The sequence below is a fragment of the Carcharodon carcharias genome, chromosome 14 (genome assembly GCF_017639515.1).
Source record: "Carcharodon carcharias isolate sCarCar2 chromosome 14, sCarCar2.pri, whole genome shotgun sequence".
NCBI lineage: Eukaryota > Metazoa > Chordata > Chondrichthyes > Lamniformes > Lamnidae > Carcharodon > Carcharodon carcharias.
This window is the reverse complement of record NC_054480.1, coordinates 32,481,791-32,501,018: the sequence shown is the minus strand read 5'-3', so window position 1 is coordinate 32,501,018 and position 19,228 is coordinate 32,481,791. Positions and strand designations below refer to the sequence as shown.

Genomic DNA, 19,228 nt, shown 5'->3' with positions numbered 1-19,228 from the left:
GAACAAGAGGGCACAGATTTAAGCTAATTGCTGAAAGAAACAATGGTGACATGAGGAAAAACTTGTTCATGCAGCGAGTGTTTAGGATCTGGAATGCATTGCTGTGTGTGTAGTGGAGGCAGGTTCAATCGAGAAATTTGATTATTAACTGAAAAGGAAAAGGCGGGCGAGTGACACTAGGTGAATTGCTCCTTTGGAGAGCCAGCTCAGACATGATGGGCTGAGTGGCCTCCTTCTGTACTGTAACCAATTTGTGATTCTGTAAAGATGGACTTGGGGCTTTTTGCACTAGGAAAAATCTGTGCTTTGAATGAATATAATTAATGACTCCAAAAGAATGTAGTGTTTAGATTCTATGTGACTAGGTCATTTGAGCTTGATGGGCAGGGGAATATTGTACTTGTTACAAAAGCTTCAATTAGGTTAGAGTTCCTGCAGGTGGAAAGCATCTAGTGTTATACAAGGTAAATTGGACTTGGCATGCGATCTCAGCTACTATATTGTCTTGGAGATTACTAAATTGTCTTTTGAGATCAGAGAGAAACTTCCCAGAGCTTTTTTTAAGCCCCAAAAAGTGTTTTCTTTTGCTTCTCCCAAAGATTTCATGACTTGGGGGTGGAAGGATGTTGCAGCACATGGGTTGCACCATGTCAGAAGAAACATGCTTAATGAAGTTTTTTGTTTTCACCTGTTCTTTTTGCAGATCATAGCTTCAATAATCCAATTACTCACCAACTTTTCTGTCAGAGTTGCAGTTCACACCAACTTCACTAACAGCAATCTGATCTCCCTTTGCACTGGTAGTTCAGACACGAACTACAGATTGCTAGTGTAAATGTGGCCTTTGTATCTTCAGCCAACTTGAACTATTTGCTGTCCATGCTGTGTGTTAATAGTCCCATTTGCATGGAAGAGCTAAGTTGAAGCTCTCGTATTTTAAGGTTGCTTCGTAATATGTTCAATTTCCTTCATAAAAGCTAAAATGAAAGAAGTGTTCTTTGGATTTCTTTTGACAGCCAATTTATTGTGTTCTGTATAAGTTGATTTTCATTAGGCACGGTAAGTTTCGCTTACTTAAACAGTGACCCGCTACTGCTTGGTGGATTGCTGCTAGTGCCATTACCAGAGGTTAGTAGCGAAAATACACACAATCTATTTTAGTGGACTAAAATTAAATGTCTTGATAGACGTAGGGTCTGGAATCATGCATTGGCTTTATCAGCTATAGTCACAAAAATACAACTGTGTATCATTTTGATCATCTGAAAATCTTTTGGATGGGAAAAAAATGTGTATGGCAGACTAAGGAATGAATTTCAAGCCCAAGATTATAAAAGTGCATGTCCTGAAACAAGGCCTATCTCATTCTATAATTCTATTCTCATTCTATTTGAATCTTGTGGTACAATTTTAATGGCAAAATAGACTGCTTTAAATCAAAATATAATATCTTTAACTTGGAAGCAAATGAGCAAGGGGACTGCCTTGTCAAATCCCTCTGTATCCCTTTCCTTATTCAGCTTTAGTTAGTGATGCATTGTCAATACAAGCGGAGGTTGTTGGTTCTGAGCCATCGATATATTCTATAACTATCATAACTTGCATTTCTAAAATGTATCTAAAATTCAGAAAGGCATCTAACTATTTCACAGGGCAAAGGACAGAAATGGACCTGATTTAAGAGGGAAGGGGAACAAAGATTGGGGGTGGGAAAGTAATATATTTTGAAGGGGGCCCATTTTTTAAGGTAGAGAAGGAAGTGGTAAATCAAGATGTTCACGAGGGATTTTAAAAAGATCAAGTATGATCACTGAAGGAGTTGGGGCTGGTGATGGAATGGCAGAATTGCTGGACCACAGATACTCTGGCAATGAAATAAGAGAAGAGAGTGTATGGAGAAGATTATGGAAGTGGAACCAGGTCATGTAAGGATTTGAAGTTGTGAGGATCATGAAATTGAATTGTTGCGATGAGTCAGCAACACATGATTGAAGTGCACAATTTTTTTGAAGGTGAGAACATGAGTTATAGCATCCTGCATTACTATTAGTTTGTAAAGATGGGTGAGGTAGGTGATATTTGTTAGACCAGTTAAGCTGCAGTATAATAATGGCATGGATTAAGCTTTCATGCAAAGGTGCCAACATTTTGGAGATGAAAGAAAATGGACTGAGTTAGATTTGGTGAGGAAACTGTGTTAAGCCAAGATTTTGCACCTATGAAATGGGCCTGATGTCAGTGTCACCAAGAAAAGGAGGCCAGTGTTATTTTGAGGAGTACATGTGAAGGAATTAGAAGAGGCTCAGTCAATTTTCCCCTCACAGGTAGAAGAAGGTAGTTGGTGGGCAGGGGAGCACTGAGGAGAAAGGAATTTAGGAAGCTAAGGTGTCCCTGATAAACTTCAGTCTTGATGCCAAATTTACTTCTGAGATTGACGGGATGCCCATGTGTGTTTGTGAAAAGTGAAGTTGTGAGCAAGCAGGGCACAGAAGTTGAAGTTGGTGACAAAAAGTTGAAGGGTAAGTCAGTTGCTTGATGCAGAAACTGATGGCAGGCAAGGTGGAAGCGATTATAGTGAAGAAGGCACAAAGGGGACAGTGAACTGCAAACTGGGGGAAAAGTGGGGTAGAAGGTGGGAGGATCAAAGTGGGGAAGAAACCAGGTAATAGGGGAAGTGGCTGAGGTGCATTCTGGGGCAGTTGGTGGGGAAAGGTGCCACAACTTCAGTGAGGAGGAAGGAGTTAGCATTGGTGAAGCAATTTTCAGCTGCCCCCCTTGTTTTCCAATCCAGTTTTTTTTCATCTTGCTAAATGTTGTTGAGCAGAAACTTAATTAGAGGGTTTTGGGAAATTTATCGCTGAGAGCGGCTGCACCGGTAGGTGAAAGTGAAGTGGGAGGGTGTGAAAAGGTCATGGTAGTTGAAAGTAGTATTAGGTTGATCTGCAGGAGCTTCAATTTTTCTTTATTATTAAGCAGATGCTAGTTTATTCTCTGTAATTTGGTGCAGAGGAGGGTGGTTCGTGCTGAAATACCAGGAAAATACGAGACAGTTTAACATGCATAGTTATTGGTTAAAGCTGCTGGCATGTGCCGTGATGGGCATAGCAAAGAAGTTTGAAACAAGGAACACCTGAGAGCCTGGGCAGTTGAGCCAAAGGAATTCTCTTGGGACGAGCACTAACAGTTGAGTTAGGTAGAGAGGCAGGCCACTTGAAGTGCCTGGAGGGAGGTCTGAGATGAAGACAATCACGAGGACAACAATCAAGGAAAAGCAGAATCTGGCAGCCCTTACATTCAGACAGATGAACAATTAAGTTACCATGATGTGTATGAATTTGTGTGGGACTCTTTTCTCTCCCCTTTGGCCTTTTCCAATTTTAATGGTAAAATAACAAATTGTTGCAGTTCTTGGACTTTAGGGATTTTATATTTTCTATGGTTGAATAATATCGATTTGGAGGGGAACAATTTGCTGCAGCCCTAACATTCTTCTGATTTTAATAATAGAGCAAAACTTTGAAGACCTTTTTAAAATCAGTGGAATACTTGTGGCTTCCAGTCTTCAACATATCATTAACACACCAGCAGGTCGCTCATGCTGTTTGAGAAATATTGCTGTGCACAAAACTACTACTATATTTAATTATAAAACAGTGACTGAACTTCCAAAAAAAAGTTATTTTATGATCTTGGAACATTTTGAGACGTGAGGAGATACTATATAATTGCAAATTCTTTCTTTACCAGCAGACAGTTAGTAGTTTGCCTTTTAATCGCTTTGCAACACTGCTACTACTATGAGTTCAGATTTCCCAATTCCATTCAAGTGATACGAAAGAGCATGTTTTTTATATCAGATGTCAGATGAGGGTTGTAATGGGAAAATTAATTGTACTGAGAAATCACTGTTTGAGATACAACTCTGTTGCATACATATATTTAGCACAGCTTTAACCCGTTGCTGAAAGCACAGTTGTAATCTCATAGTGAAAGTTCCTGTTGCTGTTCATCAATGTTCACAAACCGCTTCTACCAAATATACCACACAAAGGCCAAATGCCATTTATTTAAATGCTTATACCATAAATTGTGTGTAAAACAATGCTGAACAAATCTTTGGCATTAATTCAGAAATGCTTGTTTTATGAACTGTTCATGCTTTGCATGGGTGCTTTGACATTGTTAAAATGACAGGATTTGAATTATTGCTTTGTAATTTATGAAACATCTCTTGGTCCAAGTTAAATATTTGCTCTTTGGAAAACATGAAATGTTCAGTCTTTTTACTTTTAAAATTTAAATTCTCGCACATTGGTTTCTATCAAACTTTTCACTATGGTTCAGTGAAGGCTTTTATTCAGAGTTGCAATTTTAAATTCTTTTGCTCCTGCAAATTGCTGCAGTTATTACATAAATGCTTTATGCATAAATACTATGCTCCTTCTGTGAGTGCAATTTTGACAGATGGGTTAGCCCTGTTTATTTTAAGTGGGTTAACACCTCTTAGAATAGCAGAGAGGAATTTACTGTTGAGCATGTTAAATGTTGGACTGATAACATTGTAGGAGCAGTTTCTATCCCATTGATTTTTAGTCCAGCCTTCAACTGTAAGATTTATTTTCTTTCTACTCCCCTCCAAATCATTCCTTTTGTCTAATTTTTCTAATTTATTTTTCGGATGTGAGCAACACCACTGAGCTAATATTAGTTTTCTATGATTGATTGCTCTGAGAGCATTGATTCAACCAATATAGCATGGCAGTGGCATTATGTGTAAGGTGGCAGGTCTCACTTAGTACAATGGTGAACTATGTGGGTTTTTACAAAAATCTGACACCTTTTATTGTCATTTATTGAATTCCATTTCACAACTTTGCATGGTGGGATCACCTCTGGCTTGCTAGTTAAGTACTATAACAACTAAACTTCCATACCTACCAATAGCTGCCTTTTTGTTTTCCATTCTCCTTTTCTCCCTCCTCTAACTAAGATATCCATAGAGAATCTAGCAAAATAGATGCAAATTGAGCTAGTTCAACTGGTGCAAACCATTAGTGAACTGATGTGATAACCTCGTTTTTGACATCATGGACATACATCCCCTATTGTCACAGTGATATAACTTGAACTATTCTGCTTATTGTACACTGACCTCAAATGGACCTGTAGGATCTTGCTGTCAGTATTCCTTTCCCTGGGATAGGAAGGATGTATGGGGTGCAAGCAACTGCTGGACAGACCACAGACTTGTATGCCTCACCATGAGCATACATCAGGCACCCACACACCGAAAATCCTCAAAGAAATCCAGAAGATTTAACATCCACGTTATCTTGTTTTTATGTACTGGAGAACAATTCTAGGGGCAACTTTCTTCCTGCCTTGCTCTCTCAGGCTCCAGTGATGCCAGTGTTGAAGGGCTCTGGGGTAAGATCAAATCTACAACCCAAGAGCCATGCATCCAGATCATCAGGTTTGAATCTTGTAGGCACCATATTCATTCGACTAGAATGATAAATATGGAAAATTCAAGCCTTCATTACATGCCAGTATCACCTTACATCACAGCAGAAACAAGAAGAATACTTGCTATTCAAATCTGAAGTTCAAAATGATACTGGTCACCCAGAATAAATGCCGGGTAGAGAAGGCCAATGTAATCTAATGCAGTAGAGACCAACATGACAGACACAGCTTCCACACCATCAAGTTCATCTATGGACCAGAAACAAACACCCCCTTCCTCCAAGTTGAAGATGAAGTACTCTTCTTGAAGGTGATGCAGCTATCTGAGACTGTTAGAAGGAGCACTGCTGCATCCTTCAGAACTGGCAATCAACAGCATCAGACAAAACCATCCAAAAAAATCCCTCTACAGCTTGAGGGATCAAATTTGGGTATGCTGCAAATACTTGCTGAGATGCCAGAAGCTAACAGGGCGTGCAGTCCAGACAGCATTGCCACAGAGATCTATAAAACTAGTAGTCATGAACACACACTCTGACTTTTTTGCAAAAATCTAGCAAGAAGTAGTATTACCTCCCGACTTCTGCAAAGCCATTATCATTTCACTTTTCAAGAAGAGTGAGGAATCAGTTTGTGGGAACTATAGAGGCATATCCCTTTTGTCCACTGTGGGGAAGATTCTCACAGATTGTCCTGAACTGCCTCCTACCTAAGAGTGAAGACACCCTTCCAGATACCCAACATAGTTTATGACCAACCAGGCAATCAATGACCGTTATCACTTGACAAATCCAAGAAAATTGCCTGGAACAACACACAGAGCTCTACATGGCCTTCATTGATCTGTCAAAGGCATTTGACTCTATCAGCCATGAAGTGCTTTGCAAAGTCCTCCAGAGACTTGAATGTCCAGCAAAATGTTTACTATCCTGAGACTCCTGATAGCAGCAATCCTTTGCAATGGTTTGGAGACAGAGGCCTTATGTTTCTGGTAGGCAGTGTGATTGGCCAACTATCTTAGACTTATATATACCTCAGCCTGGCCGTGGAACTCGCATTTGTGACCAACTTGCACAAGGGTTCATGATTGAGTTTCAACTCAACAGTATCGCCATCAAGGCATCAAAGAGATGGTCCAGCACAAATTCAACTGTGCCAGCATCGCCTTCCAAAATAGCGCATTTGGGTCTTGACAGTCAAGATCTCCATCAGAGGACAAAGGAGTTAATCTGCAACACTATTGTCACCACCCTTCTGTATTGCAGTGAGACTTGGGTCACATGCCAAAGGCATCTCCGGGTGCTGGAGAATTTCCAGCAGTGGTGTCTCTGTGGGATACTCCAATTCAAGTGGGAAGATGGGCAAACAAACTCAGCATCTTCACTGAAGCTAATTCCTCCAACATGGTTCCTATGATCAAGCAGAGTTAGTTCAGCTGGTCTCGACACTGCATCCGCATGCCAAATACTCAACTTCTGAAGCAGATTCTCTTTTCACAACTTCAGGGTGGCATCTGATTTTGAGGACAAGGAAAATATAAGGACACTCTGAAGGCCTATTTGAAAAGGGGATGAATTGACATCGGTGCATGGGAGGAACTTTGCTTCCAACCGTGCCATCTGGTGGTGCCTCATTTAACAAGTTGCAGGTGGGAAACTGACTACATAAACTTTGCTGCAGAGAAGTGACGAAAGCTGAAAGAGAGAGAACAGAGCTCTGGCTTGAGGAAAACCCCTTCCTCAGGACAACTCTTGCCCCCTCAGCCTAAAAACCTGTGGCTCCAGAATTGGCCTGCTGAATCACCTGAGGATACAGAAATCATGAAGCCTGACAGAAGTCATGTTCATTTGGAGGGATTGACGGTAGTCATTCTTTTTGCCCACTAGCCCTGCATTCACCACAAAAATGTGTCAATGGCCTAAATTCTTCCCCTGCCAATGAACTGCAGTGCAACAGATACATGCAGCATTAACTGAATTGCACCCTCACCCAGTGCTTCAAAGCCAACACCATAAAACATGAGTTTTGTGTCACACAAACCTTCTACCATAAAAGACAAATGAGAGATTGAAGCTAAAGAAGACAAGAACACTAGAACAATAACAGCAACTTGTATTTATTTAGTGTATTGAACATAGTAATACGTCCAAAAGTGCTTTGCAGGAGGTTAACGAAACTTGACAGTGAGATATAAAAGGATACATCAGGACAGATGATCAAAAGCTTAATCAATGCAGTAGGTTTTATAGGGGAAAGAGAGATAGAGAAGTGCAGAGTTTTAGGATGGGAAGTCTGGAGCTTGGGACCTAGCAGCTGAAGGTGTGGCCACGACTGGTGGACCAATTAAATTTGGGGTTGCTCAAGAGGTCAGATTTCAGCTGCTTGGTCCCAAACTCCAGACTTCCCGTCCTAAAACTCTGCACTTCTCTATCGTCTTTCCCCTAAAAAAAAAACTACTTCTTTGATTAAGCTTATGATATCTCAGAAGTTTGGACGGCTGCAGGAGATTAGAGGTGGGCAGGTTCAAGGTCATGGAGGGATGAGGAAATAGGTGAAAAAGAGTAGAGAGAACTAGAAATAAATAGAATAGGGGTGTGATGAACAAGACCAAAAAAGGACTGCAGCAGTAAAGCAGGTGAGTAAAGTAGGGGGGTTTGTATTCTCTGACTTCGTTACATTTGAGATCAGCTAGTATTTTTAAAAGAAATTTCAGTCTTGCAGTGAATCTTCAAGAATGATATTTATATGCTTTTTATCATCTACAAAGGGCCAGTTGCTCAAGGCAATGAGTAACTTGAGGTTTGGTGAACAGAAAGGACCCAGATTTGGTCCCTGCTCTTTGCCAAGCTATCTGATGTCTGCGAAGGTGATTGTATAAGGCCAACTGACCTAACGGTCCACTAAGGCAACACTTGACTTTCTAGCATCTGATTACCATCCAATGATCCGTAATGGAAGTGCACGTGTGTGGATATTGAATAAAGTCAGGGTTGGGTTTGGGTGTGACGTTCCTCCACCAAATAACCTGCCAGCTTTCATTGTCTGAATTGTACCCCAGCAAGTATTCAGAGCCTTTGAGAAAGTGGACAGAGAAAAAAAAAATCCATACATCAGTGTGCTAAATAAGAATAGACCTGTTTTCAGGCTTGGTACAGTGGCAAAGTGCCGAGCGTTGCCAAGTTAATTTGGCTTGAGCTTGGTTGTATATTGTTCAAAGTTTATTTTGATAGTGAAGGAAATGCTTGATTTTTAAACAGGTACTGTAGCTCAATTACAATTAGTTACTCAACATGCTTCATGAGAATTGATGATTTGGAAGCTGCTCTATATTCTTGTACGAAATCCCGCAGAACTCATGATAAATTTGTACATCAGCTTGAAAGACTTGCAATATCTTTACAGTACACATTTGAATTTCCTTGATTTTAAAATTTTTTTTTAAAATTTTCAGCTATTAAGTTCATCCATAGTGAGCTGAAAAGTATGTCTGGGCTTATGGTTGCTTATTGTATAAATAATAATGTGAGATATAATTTGACATGAGATGGGCCCCAGGGCTCTGAATGTTTAAACAGATGGCTGCAGCAGTAAGCTTTATAAGGAGTAGAATAGACTCAGTTTTTGAGTAAATTCAATTGACAGAATGTATTGTTTCATCACTGAATTGTGCTACATGAAGTTTGAGACTTTTTTTGCCAGTTCAAAATATTTTCATATGCTTAGCAAACATCTAATAGTTTTTAATATGCAAGGAAACTTGATATAATTGTATTGTTTATCTTGGCTATTAGTTAATATAATTCTAAAACAGTAAATTACTGTCAACTAGATTTCCTTACATGTGCAGGGTTGTTCATTGTAGCTTAATCTTGCTCATGGAATTTGTGTTGTGTAATGCTTTTGTGTTTTTTTAACATTACCCTCCAAAAGTTGGCTGTGTTGCTGGTACCCAAGTATGAGATATTTGTGCAATGTGACAACCTGAATTTAAACTTGCTGAACCTGCTAAGTACAACCACCAAGTTTTCTGTATTCATAGCTAACAAATCTCAAAGTTTACATTTGGTTTCTGTCAGTTATAGGAAAGATTCATATATTAGGAGCGCTATCAACTCCCTTTCAAAGATAATGTACAAGAAATGTAAGGAATTTGTTGAGTTTTGCCCTTTTCTTAATAAATATTAGCCCCTTCTCTCTTTACTGTGCAAATTCCAAGCTATTTGCTCCTATTGTGGAAAGGTGTAAGAACTGCTAACCTACAGCTATTGCTTTTTTGTTTCTGCCTACCTAATGGATCAAAAGTATACCCAGAAAATGCCCCTCTAAAATTAACCCTGTGTAAAATTGCCAGAAGTCTTGGCTGGCAGGAAATGCTTTTTGCATCCCTGTCTCCTTGTTTAGCTATCCTCAGATAATTCTTTCAAAGGAGAAATCAGTTAAGCTTGTTTTTGGCACATGTAGCTCAAATCTAATTTCCTGTGCATGTTCTCTCTTCCTCCTCACTGGCAGTCCCTTTCAGTGATCGAGCCTTCAGCTTTCTTGGCTACACAATCAGGAAAATGTGCTTAATCCTTTCTGCTCTGATACTTTGTCATTGGGTCAGCTTGGCTTTGTTGGTAGCAAAATTGACTCTTATGAGTTCCATGGGGTGTAGTATAAAATCTTGGCTGATGCAATGCAGTTCTAAGGCTAGTATTGTTGGAGGTTTTGCCATGCAAATCCAACATTAAATGATGCCCTGGTGCATTCGCCATCTTTTTTCTTTTACTCTCTTTCTCTCTTGTGCCTGCTGTTCTGTGCCCATGATACAGTAATGTGATGGTACGAATGCCATCAACCTTCCAGTATCTCACCCATTTAGCTATTCTTCATGTGGGGAGTGAAGATGGTAAATGTTGTTTGACTGTAGCTGGGGTGTAGCATCGTTGTTTAGCTGATAACGTTTTGCATTTGGTCAGGATGGCTACATCTTAATGGTGGTAACCTTAGCCCAGGAATACTGAGCCAGTTTTGGTCCCACTACTGCCTTAGCTCCACATTTCTAAACTATTGTGGTCTGATGTCTTTCACGCAAACAGGATAAATCTTAAACTTCATGTTCTATATGGTTCAGTACTGCATCACAATACATCAAGACGCAGCTAATGGAAGCCAGCATTACAGATTTTAAATAGCACAAATTGGTGGTGTGGAGAAAAAACTGCAATCATAAGTGATAGATTTAATGTTGAATTGGCACCTAAGGTTTCTGGTCAGCACAATGGGGAACAAAATGAAACTACTCAGAGTTTAACTTTGACATTGGAAAACCTTAGGATAGACCCAGGGCTAGCATTCAGCTGATCGTGGTGAGATTTTAGTATTGAAAAATTTATTATAGCAAGATATTTGTTCTTAATCAGAAGAACTTGAATTAACTACAAGAGAAACGGGCTGACAGGAAGAACATAATTTCCACAGCATCACCTGAACCATTCTGGAGTCTGTAGATCAATATAATTCTATTGGGAAGAACTTCCTCCTCCTGCCCTTTTTAATTACTTAGCTGATGTACACTACTTGTTCTTGGGGTATGTTCCATGCTGGCCAGTCTGCATTTATTGATGATTTGTAGATAACCTGTAAAAGTGGTAGTATTCCCAGGTTGGTATAGGAAGGGAATTCTGGGATTGTGACCTACTGACCATGGTCAAGTGGGTGTTCTAGGCAAGTCAGGGTGAAGTGTGGTATATTTGTATCATTGCTGTTTGTGCCTGTCTCAGTGTTTGAGGTCGCTAGGCTTGGGGCTGCCGTAGATGTAAGATTTTGAGTTGCTACAGCGCATCCTGCAGATAATGCACACTTCAAGCAAAGTATTGGAGAGCTTTAATATAGAGTCCACTATCTGGGTTGCTGGTGCAAACAAGCTGCTTTGCCCTGGATAGTGTTGAGCTCCCTGATAGTTGTTGTTGATGCTCCTGTATCCATCCAGTGGAATACTGAATATTCTGTCACATTCCTCACGTTCTGGGATTTGGATAATAGACATAGCTGTGAAAATGACTGCATTAAGCTCTGTGACTAATCTGTGAGAAAGCTACTTGATTAAATTAAGCACCAGTCCATAGGTGTTGGTGAGGAGGAATTTTCCATGGCATGCTTGATGATGTTTCCATCTGATAGATTCCTTATTCTGTTTTGTGGCAATTGTTTTTTTAACTCCATGATTGTTAGACCCCTTCAGAGGGCATTAGGCATCAAACAGTTATTGTGGGATTAAACTCCTTAATAGCTTAATGCTGAGGTGGTGTTTTGTGGAGTATAAATTGTGTCCCAATAACTGCTGCTAATGCTGGAAATTGGCTGTTCAAATGAAGCCGAATAATGATGGATATGGTTCAGCAATCGGATTTAGGATCAAATACACAGGGAATCTTTCCCAGTTTAGCATATTGGACAAATCCTTGCAGAAACATCATTTACTAACTGTCCATAAGACCATAAGACATAGGAGCAGAAATTAGGCTATTTGGCCCATTGAGTCTGCTCCGCCATTCAATCATGGCTGATAAGTTTCTCAACTCCATTCTTCCGCCTTCTCCCCGTAACCTTTGATCCCCTTACCAGTCAAGAACCTATCTATCTCGATCTTAAATACACTCAATGACCTAGCCTCCACAGCCTTCTGTGGCAATGAATTCCATAGATTCACCACTCTCTGGCTAAAGAAGTTTCTCCTCATTTCTGTTCTAAAAGGTCTTCCTTTGACTCTGAGGCTGTGGCCTCGGGTCCTAGTCTCTCCTACTAATGGAAACATCTTCCCCACGTCCACTCTATCCAGGCTTTTCAGTATTCTGTAAGTTTCAATCAGATCCCCCCCCTCATCCTTCTAAACTCCATCGAGTACAGACCCAGAGCCCTCAAACGTTTCTCATATGTTAAGCCTTTCATTCCTGGGATCGTTCTCCTGAACCTCCTCTGGACCCTCTCCAGGGCCAGCACATCCTTCCTGAGATACGGGACCCAAAATTGCTCCCAATATTCTAAATGTGGTCTGACCAGAGCCTTCTAAAGCCTCAGCAGCACATCCCTGCTTTTATATTCTAGTCCTCTCGAAATAAATGCCAACATTGCATTTGCCTTCCTAACTACCGACTCAACCTGCAAGTTAACCTTAAGAGAATCCTGAACTAGGACTCACAAGTCCCTTTGCCCTCCAGACTTCTGAATTCTCTCCCCATTTAGAAAATAGTCTATGCCTCTATTCTTCCTACCAAAGTGCATGACCTCACACTTCCCCACGTTGTATTCCATCTGCCACTTTTTTGCCCATTCTCCGAACCTGTCCAAATCCTTCTGCAGCCTCCCCGCCTCCTCAATACTACCTGTCCCTCCACCTATCTTTGTATCATCTGCAAATTTAGCCAGGATGCCCTCAGTTCCTTCATCTAGATCATAATGTATAAAGTGAAATGTTGTGGTCCCAACACTGACCCCTGTGGAACTCCACTAGTCACCGGCCGCCATCCTGAGAAGGACCCCCTTATCCCCACTCTGCCTCCTGCCAGACAGCTAATCTTCTATCCATGCTAGTACCTTGCCTCTAAAACCATGGGCTCTTATCTTACTGAGCAGCCTCCTGTGCGGCACCTTGTCAAAGGTCTTCTGGAAGTCCAAGTAGATAACATCCATTGGCTCTCCTTTATCTAGCCTACTCATTACCTCCTCAAAGAATTCTAACAGATTTGTCAGGCATGACCTCCCCTTGATGAAACCATGCTGACTTTGCCCGATTTTACCATGCACGTCCAAGTATTCTGAAATCTCATCCTTAATAATGGACTCTAAAATCTTACCAATGACCGAGGTCAGGCTAATCGGCCTGTAATTTCCCGTCTTTTGCCTCACTCCCTTCTTAAACAGGGGGTTACATTCGCGATTTTCCAGTCCTCTGGGACCCTCCCTGACTCCAGTGATTCCTGAAAGATCACCACTAATGCCTCCACTATCTCTTCAGCTATCTCCTTCAGAACTCTGGGGTGTAATCCATCTGGTCCAGGTGATTTATCCACCTTCAGACCTTTCAGTTCTTCTAGCACCTTCTCCTTGGCAATGGGCACCATACTCACCTCTGCCCCCCGACTCTTTTGAACTTTGGGGATGTTACTCATGTGTTTCACTGTGAAGACTGACGCAAAGTACCTATTCAGTTCCTCCGCCATTTCTTTGTTCCCCACTACTACTTCTCCAGCGTCATTTTCCAGCAGCCCAATGTCCACTTTTGCTTCTCTCTTACCCTTTATATATGTAAAAAAAACCCTTGCAATCTTCTTTTATATTACTGGTTACCCTCATATTTAATCTTCTCCCTCCTTATTTCTTTTTTAGTTGTCCTCTGTTGGTCTGTGTAGGCTCCCAATCCCCTGGTTTCCCACTGCTCTTTGCCGCATTGTATGCATAAAAACTTTCCCTGACTTCCCTTGCCAGCCATGGTTGCCTCGTCCTCCCTTTAGTATGCTTCTTCTTCCTCGAGATAAATTTTTGCTGTGTCTCCCAAATTACTCCCAGAAACTCCTGCCATTGCTGTTCCACTGTCTTTCCTGCTAGGCTCATCTCCCAGTCAATTCTGGCCAGCTCCTCCCTCATGCCTCTGCAGTTGCCTTTATTCAACTGTAATACTGTTACATCTGATTCCAGCTTTTTCCTCTCAAATTGCAGGGTAAATTCTATCATATTATGGTCACTTCCTCCTAAGGGTTCCTTCACCGTAAGCTCCCTTATCAAATCTGCCTCATTACACATCACTAAATCTAGAATTGCCTGTTCCCTAGTGGGCTCCACCACAAGCTGCTCCAAAAAGCCACCTCAAAAAATTCCTTTTCTTGGGATCCACTACCAACCTGATTTTCCCAGTCTGCCTGCATATTGAAATCCCGCATGATCACTGTAACCTTGCCTTTCTTACACACCTTTTCTATCTCCTGGTGTAACTTGTGCCCCACACCCTGACTACTGTTTGGAGGCCTGTACATAACTCCCATTCTGTTTTTTTTACCTTTGCTCAACTCTACCCATACAGATTCTACACCATCTGACCCTACATTATTTCTTGTTATCGATTTAATTTAATTTCTTACTAAAAAAGCAACGCCACCCCCTCTGCCAACCTGCCTATCTTTTCGATAGGATGTATATCCTTGGATATTTAGCTCCCAGCCCTGATCCCCTTGCAGCCATATCTCCATGATGTCCACCACATCACACCTGCCAATTTCAATCTGCACCACAAGCTCATTTACCTTATTTCGTATACTGCGTGCATTCAGATACAACACCTTTGGTCCTGTATTTCCCGTCCCCTTTCTCATTGTCGTCCCTTTATCTGATGTGCTTGAGGTTAGATTCCTAGCCCTTTCCAAACACTCTGTCCTATTTTGTGTTCGGGAGACTTTAATAGCCTCTCCTGGGCTCTCCTTTCTTTTCAGTTTTTACATAATTTTCCATGAAGTTGAATCCACACCCCCCTCGACGCTAACCTGCTGCTTTGTTTTCCATTAGTCATACTTCTTGCAGTTTTACCCTTCCCTCCCTCCCCACTTCTTGATATTTCAGTCGGCGGGTGCATGCGAGAGTCAGCAGCACGCCCACCAACAATTAACAGAGCTGTTAAGCCCATTAATAAATTAATTCAAGTGAATTTTTCCCTGCCTTTTTTCCAACCTTACGGTCGGCGGGCAGGTGAGTAGGCCAAGAGGCTTTTGGATTTTTGAGGAAACCTCAATCCTGAGGTTTCTGATGTTAATTAAAAACAAATCAAAAATGTGTGACCAAAAATGTAGCTTTACTGTATATCTAATTTTCATTTTTAGGAGTAGAATTTTAACATAACTTACTGGCCTCTGTAATGCAACTTAAAAGGGATGTGTTGCTAGCAGGAGTCGTTGAGAAATAGATTCATTCTCTGTACAGTCAAATGGAAAAGCTCTGGTTTCCATTAATAGTTTTCAATGGTCTCTGCTTTATAACCATGATTTGGTCACTATTGAAACAAATCCATGTTGAAATTGAAGGCTGAAATATTTAAACAAAACAATGTTATACCTGTTTAGTTTGCTAAATGAATGATAATGCCTGTTGCAGGTATAGAAATTTTGCAGATCTAATAGAAGTTCAGCTTTTTGGGCACTTTAATATTGAAATTCCTTGGTATAGGTTTTCAGCTACTGGATGCTTTTGTTGCTTTATGTAAGTAGTTATTGAAGACTGGTACAGCAACATTTGTTTATAATGGGCTCAACAGCCTGTACACTGGTACTTCATGTCCTTTAAAAGCAAGCCATAGTTCTTAGAGTTTCTGGATTCTCGTTTGTGTTGAAGTCCATTGAGTTGGGTGTCAGAAATGACCAATGAGCTGTATTGCCATCTGATTTAAATGTTCTGACTTGAGTTGTCATATAAACATTTTGGATTAGATATTGAATTGTTTGCTGATGCTATGCCATCGACTTATGTCAATCCATGGGTTAGTTTCACAGCATGTTATTATGTTTTAAATTAGGGGTGTAGCAGAACTTATTTTTAGCTAGAAATAATAAATTCAATGGAATAACTCCTCTAAAATGTGGATTATGGTTCTGTTCCCTGTGAGGAATGTCTCCATGTACACATGGCTGTTCACTGGCAATGTGAAGTCCCTCAGTAAGTGGAAAAACATGATCAGATCCAATGTCAACCACACACTGCCACCAAAATCTTGCTTAACCTCAGATTGGTACTCCATCAGTTTGATATTTTTCTCCTAAACACTATCTTCCTTACCACCTCTAAGTCAAAGCATCAATCCAATTCACAGCACTTCAAAAGACATTTCCCCTTCTTAACTAGATTGAGTGTTCCATCTTCCTCTGGAGAAAGATGGAAAGTGATTAATCAACCTCAGCTGGCTTTCAACTTCTCCAGAGGTTAAAGGATAGTCTACTATGTGACAAAACATTCTGTTTTCTGTCATTGCAGTGTTTAAGGTAAGTTTAGCATTACACAATCTGAAACTGTACTCTGATCAATATAATTTAATTCACCCTGGATCAGTGGCAATGTTATAGGAGTCAGAACAAAGCCTTGCGTGGCAATTAGAGGTCTGACTATAGTATTAGTTGCACTGATGGGTATATCAAAAAACCAATTCTCCCAAAATATGCAGCAGAATAATGTTAAGTGCTAAATAAATTTTAAGGTACAAAAGAAGTGAAAGGCAAATTCATTTTGAACAAATCCATTGTGTGACTTTTTCAGCTGAAAATTTTATGCCTATTAACAGTGAAAACATTCTACTAATTTTTTTTAGGCCCACAACAGTAACAAAATAATTCCGGATGGATATAAACCCATATACTGTACTTGTGTTGTTTATAAAGAGACAAGTATGAAATGCTTCAATCCTCAATATTTCAGGCTGACATCTGAAGCAAAATGATGTTGATTTAGTTGAAATCAAAATGCTTAACAATTGCAAGCATTTTTGAATCCAATTGCAAAATTATTTTGATTATAAAAATCAAAGTTTTACTTAATCTCCTATTTTTTGGCATCTTTTACAGTTTTAAAAATGATAGGGAAAATGGCCAGTTGGAACAGAATATGTACCAATGTGCCAATCTGAACTTTATACTAGGTATTTGCATAAAATGTGCTTTTTAATCTATTTTATGTAGTGGAACTTCTCCCTTGGCATGTCTGAATGCTATGCTTCACACTAATTCTCGTGCAGATGATGGAATGTTTTACAGACTTCCAGGGCGGATGGGTCTTTATACATTGAAGGTAAGAACGATTGTACCATTTTGTTGCTGTCACTAGGGATTTCCAGGCTTACTGTTTGTGAGCAACACAGGTGGATATAGTGGATCTCTAGTGTCCTGCGTAAAAAAAATTGAATGCATGGTCCCTTTAATTTGTGTATATATATTCCATTGCAAAGGCTCACAAATCTTCAATTTAGGATTTAGTTTGAAATATGGCAATAGAACCAAGAACCTGCATTATCAAAGCTACAGACTCTCAAAGTCAAAGCTGAAGAAATCAATAACTAATAAACAAATGCAAGCTAAGTTACTGGGGCTTCAAGGGCCACTTGTAGCCCACAGACTGGAGATTGGACACATCTGCTCTTGACTTTCTTTTATACATCACTTTTTTAAAAGGGAGAAAAAAACATTTAATTTATTTGAAAGCCTTAAATTTCAATATTATTTGAAGGGAACAGTTACTGTAGAAAAGGTGCTTTTAGATTAGAGTATATACCCTCTTTTTGTCCTGCACAAGTTAAGATTGCTAATTCTCTTACTGGAACGCCGCCCCCCCCCCCCCCCCCCCCCCCCCCCAACCCACCCACTGCGTCCAACTCCCCAGGCCCACTCAACAGGAACATCTAGTGATAAGCTGCCCTGAGGGCACTGATATTTTGAGAACTATTGCTGGTATCCTTTACATGACTTTATATGAGGAATTTGTCCACTGAAAATGTACAAAACACATTATGTGAGGCGGTGTGTATAATGCAACCTTGAAAGTTGAAATTATGTTCACTAATACACTTTTTGATCATGTTATTTATCCTTTAGTAATGATTGTTTGGTGTGGAAATTAAAATGATGTGGCTGCAAGAGCTTTTCGGAAGGGGCTGTGCCCTCCAAGCACTTAATCCACATAGTCATCTGGACATCTCAGTATTACATAACAGCGCAGCTGCAGAAAGCAGATTCTTCTTCGGTTTCCCCCCCTGCCCCCACCCATCTACAGGCTCTTTTGTTCCTAAAGAAAATTTGATTCAGGTTGACATTTTGAAAGATTCCATTCTGAGGCAGATATAACAATTGCATGCACAATACTTGCAATGTTCTTGCATTTTTCATCTAATATCCATATCTTTCTTTCTAATGAAAGCCAAAAAGCTTTATAAAAGACTTGCAAGACATTTAAGTCCCAAGTATTTTCTGTACATGGTCAAGTTTTATTAACTGATATCTGTTAGCAAGCATATGTTGTATTTCTTTAGAGACATTAGCATGCTGTAGCTGGAGCCCACTTCAACAGAACTGATTGAGACTGATTCAGATAGAAGAGTTTATGCTTCAGTGCCAAATGATGCATTTTGAAATAAGGTTTAAAGCGCCTGGTTTAACTTGAGAGATACTTGTGTCTGTAGTTGCTGGTATAAGGGACAGTGATCTAGGCAACAATAGAATTACAATCTAAATAATTTGCTTGTTAGATCCTTTAATTTTAAAGTTTAAAAGTTGCATCTGGAAGAGATCTGGATTTAGTGCTGCGACTCTTGTAGTTCTGCTGTATTTAAGATGCTTTGAGAAAGATGAAAATCCAAGATACATAACAACAAAATGGAAGACGAGGTGTTAAGGTGATTCCAACCATAGATTATAAAAACGCAAAATAAGGAAATATTGAAGGCAGTAAGGAATGCCAGATCTTTAAGAGCTTTACATCCTATGAATGAGTTGGAGTGCAAAACTGCCATGAAGTGTTGCTTTAAACACCAAGGAAGAATGCTTTTTGCAATGGGGTATTTAGAATGAATGCTGGCAACTGTCGTGTCAGTAAAGAAAGAAAAGAATATGTGATGGGGAGGGATGTTGGAGGCCAGAAGTAAGAGAGTGGTCACTTAGGGGATGTCAAATTTTGTCTTTTGCTCTTTCTAGTAGTAAGAATCAGTCCTTGAAAAATCTTTCCAGATATGGGAACAGCATCTTGGTTTTATTCGAGCATT

The 19,228-nt window shown here is 40.1% G+C and overlaps 1 protein-coding gene across 7 annotated transcripts in view; it reads left to right on the top strand.

Moving 5' to 3' along the window:
* The window catches only part of asxl1 (ASXL transcriptional regulator 1), a 114,248-nt gene that overhangs the window by 24,250 nt on the left and 70,770 nt on the right, over nucleotides 1–19,228 (top strand). For 5 of the 7 annotated variants that reach the window (XM_041204757.1, XM_041204752.1, XM_041204751.1 and 2 more), the window contains one exon: nucleotides 17,157–17,265. The exons of the other annotated variants lie outside the window; for them this stretch is intronic. In XM_041204757.1, coding sequence (XP_041060691.1) covers nucleotides 17,157–17,265 — 109 coding nt within the window. The remainder of the gene's footprint in view (nucleotides 1–17,156; nucleotides 17,266–19,228) is intronic. 7 annotated transcript variants of the gene reach the window in all.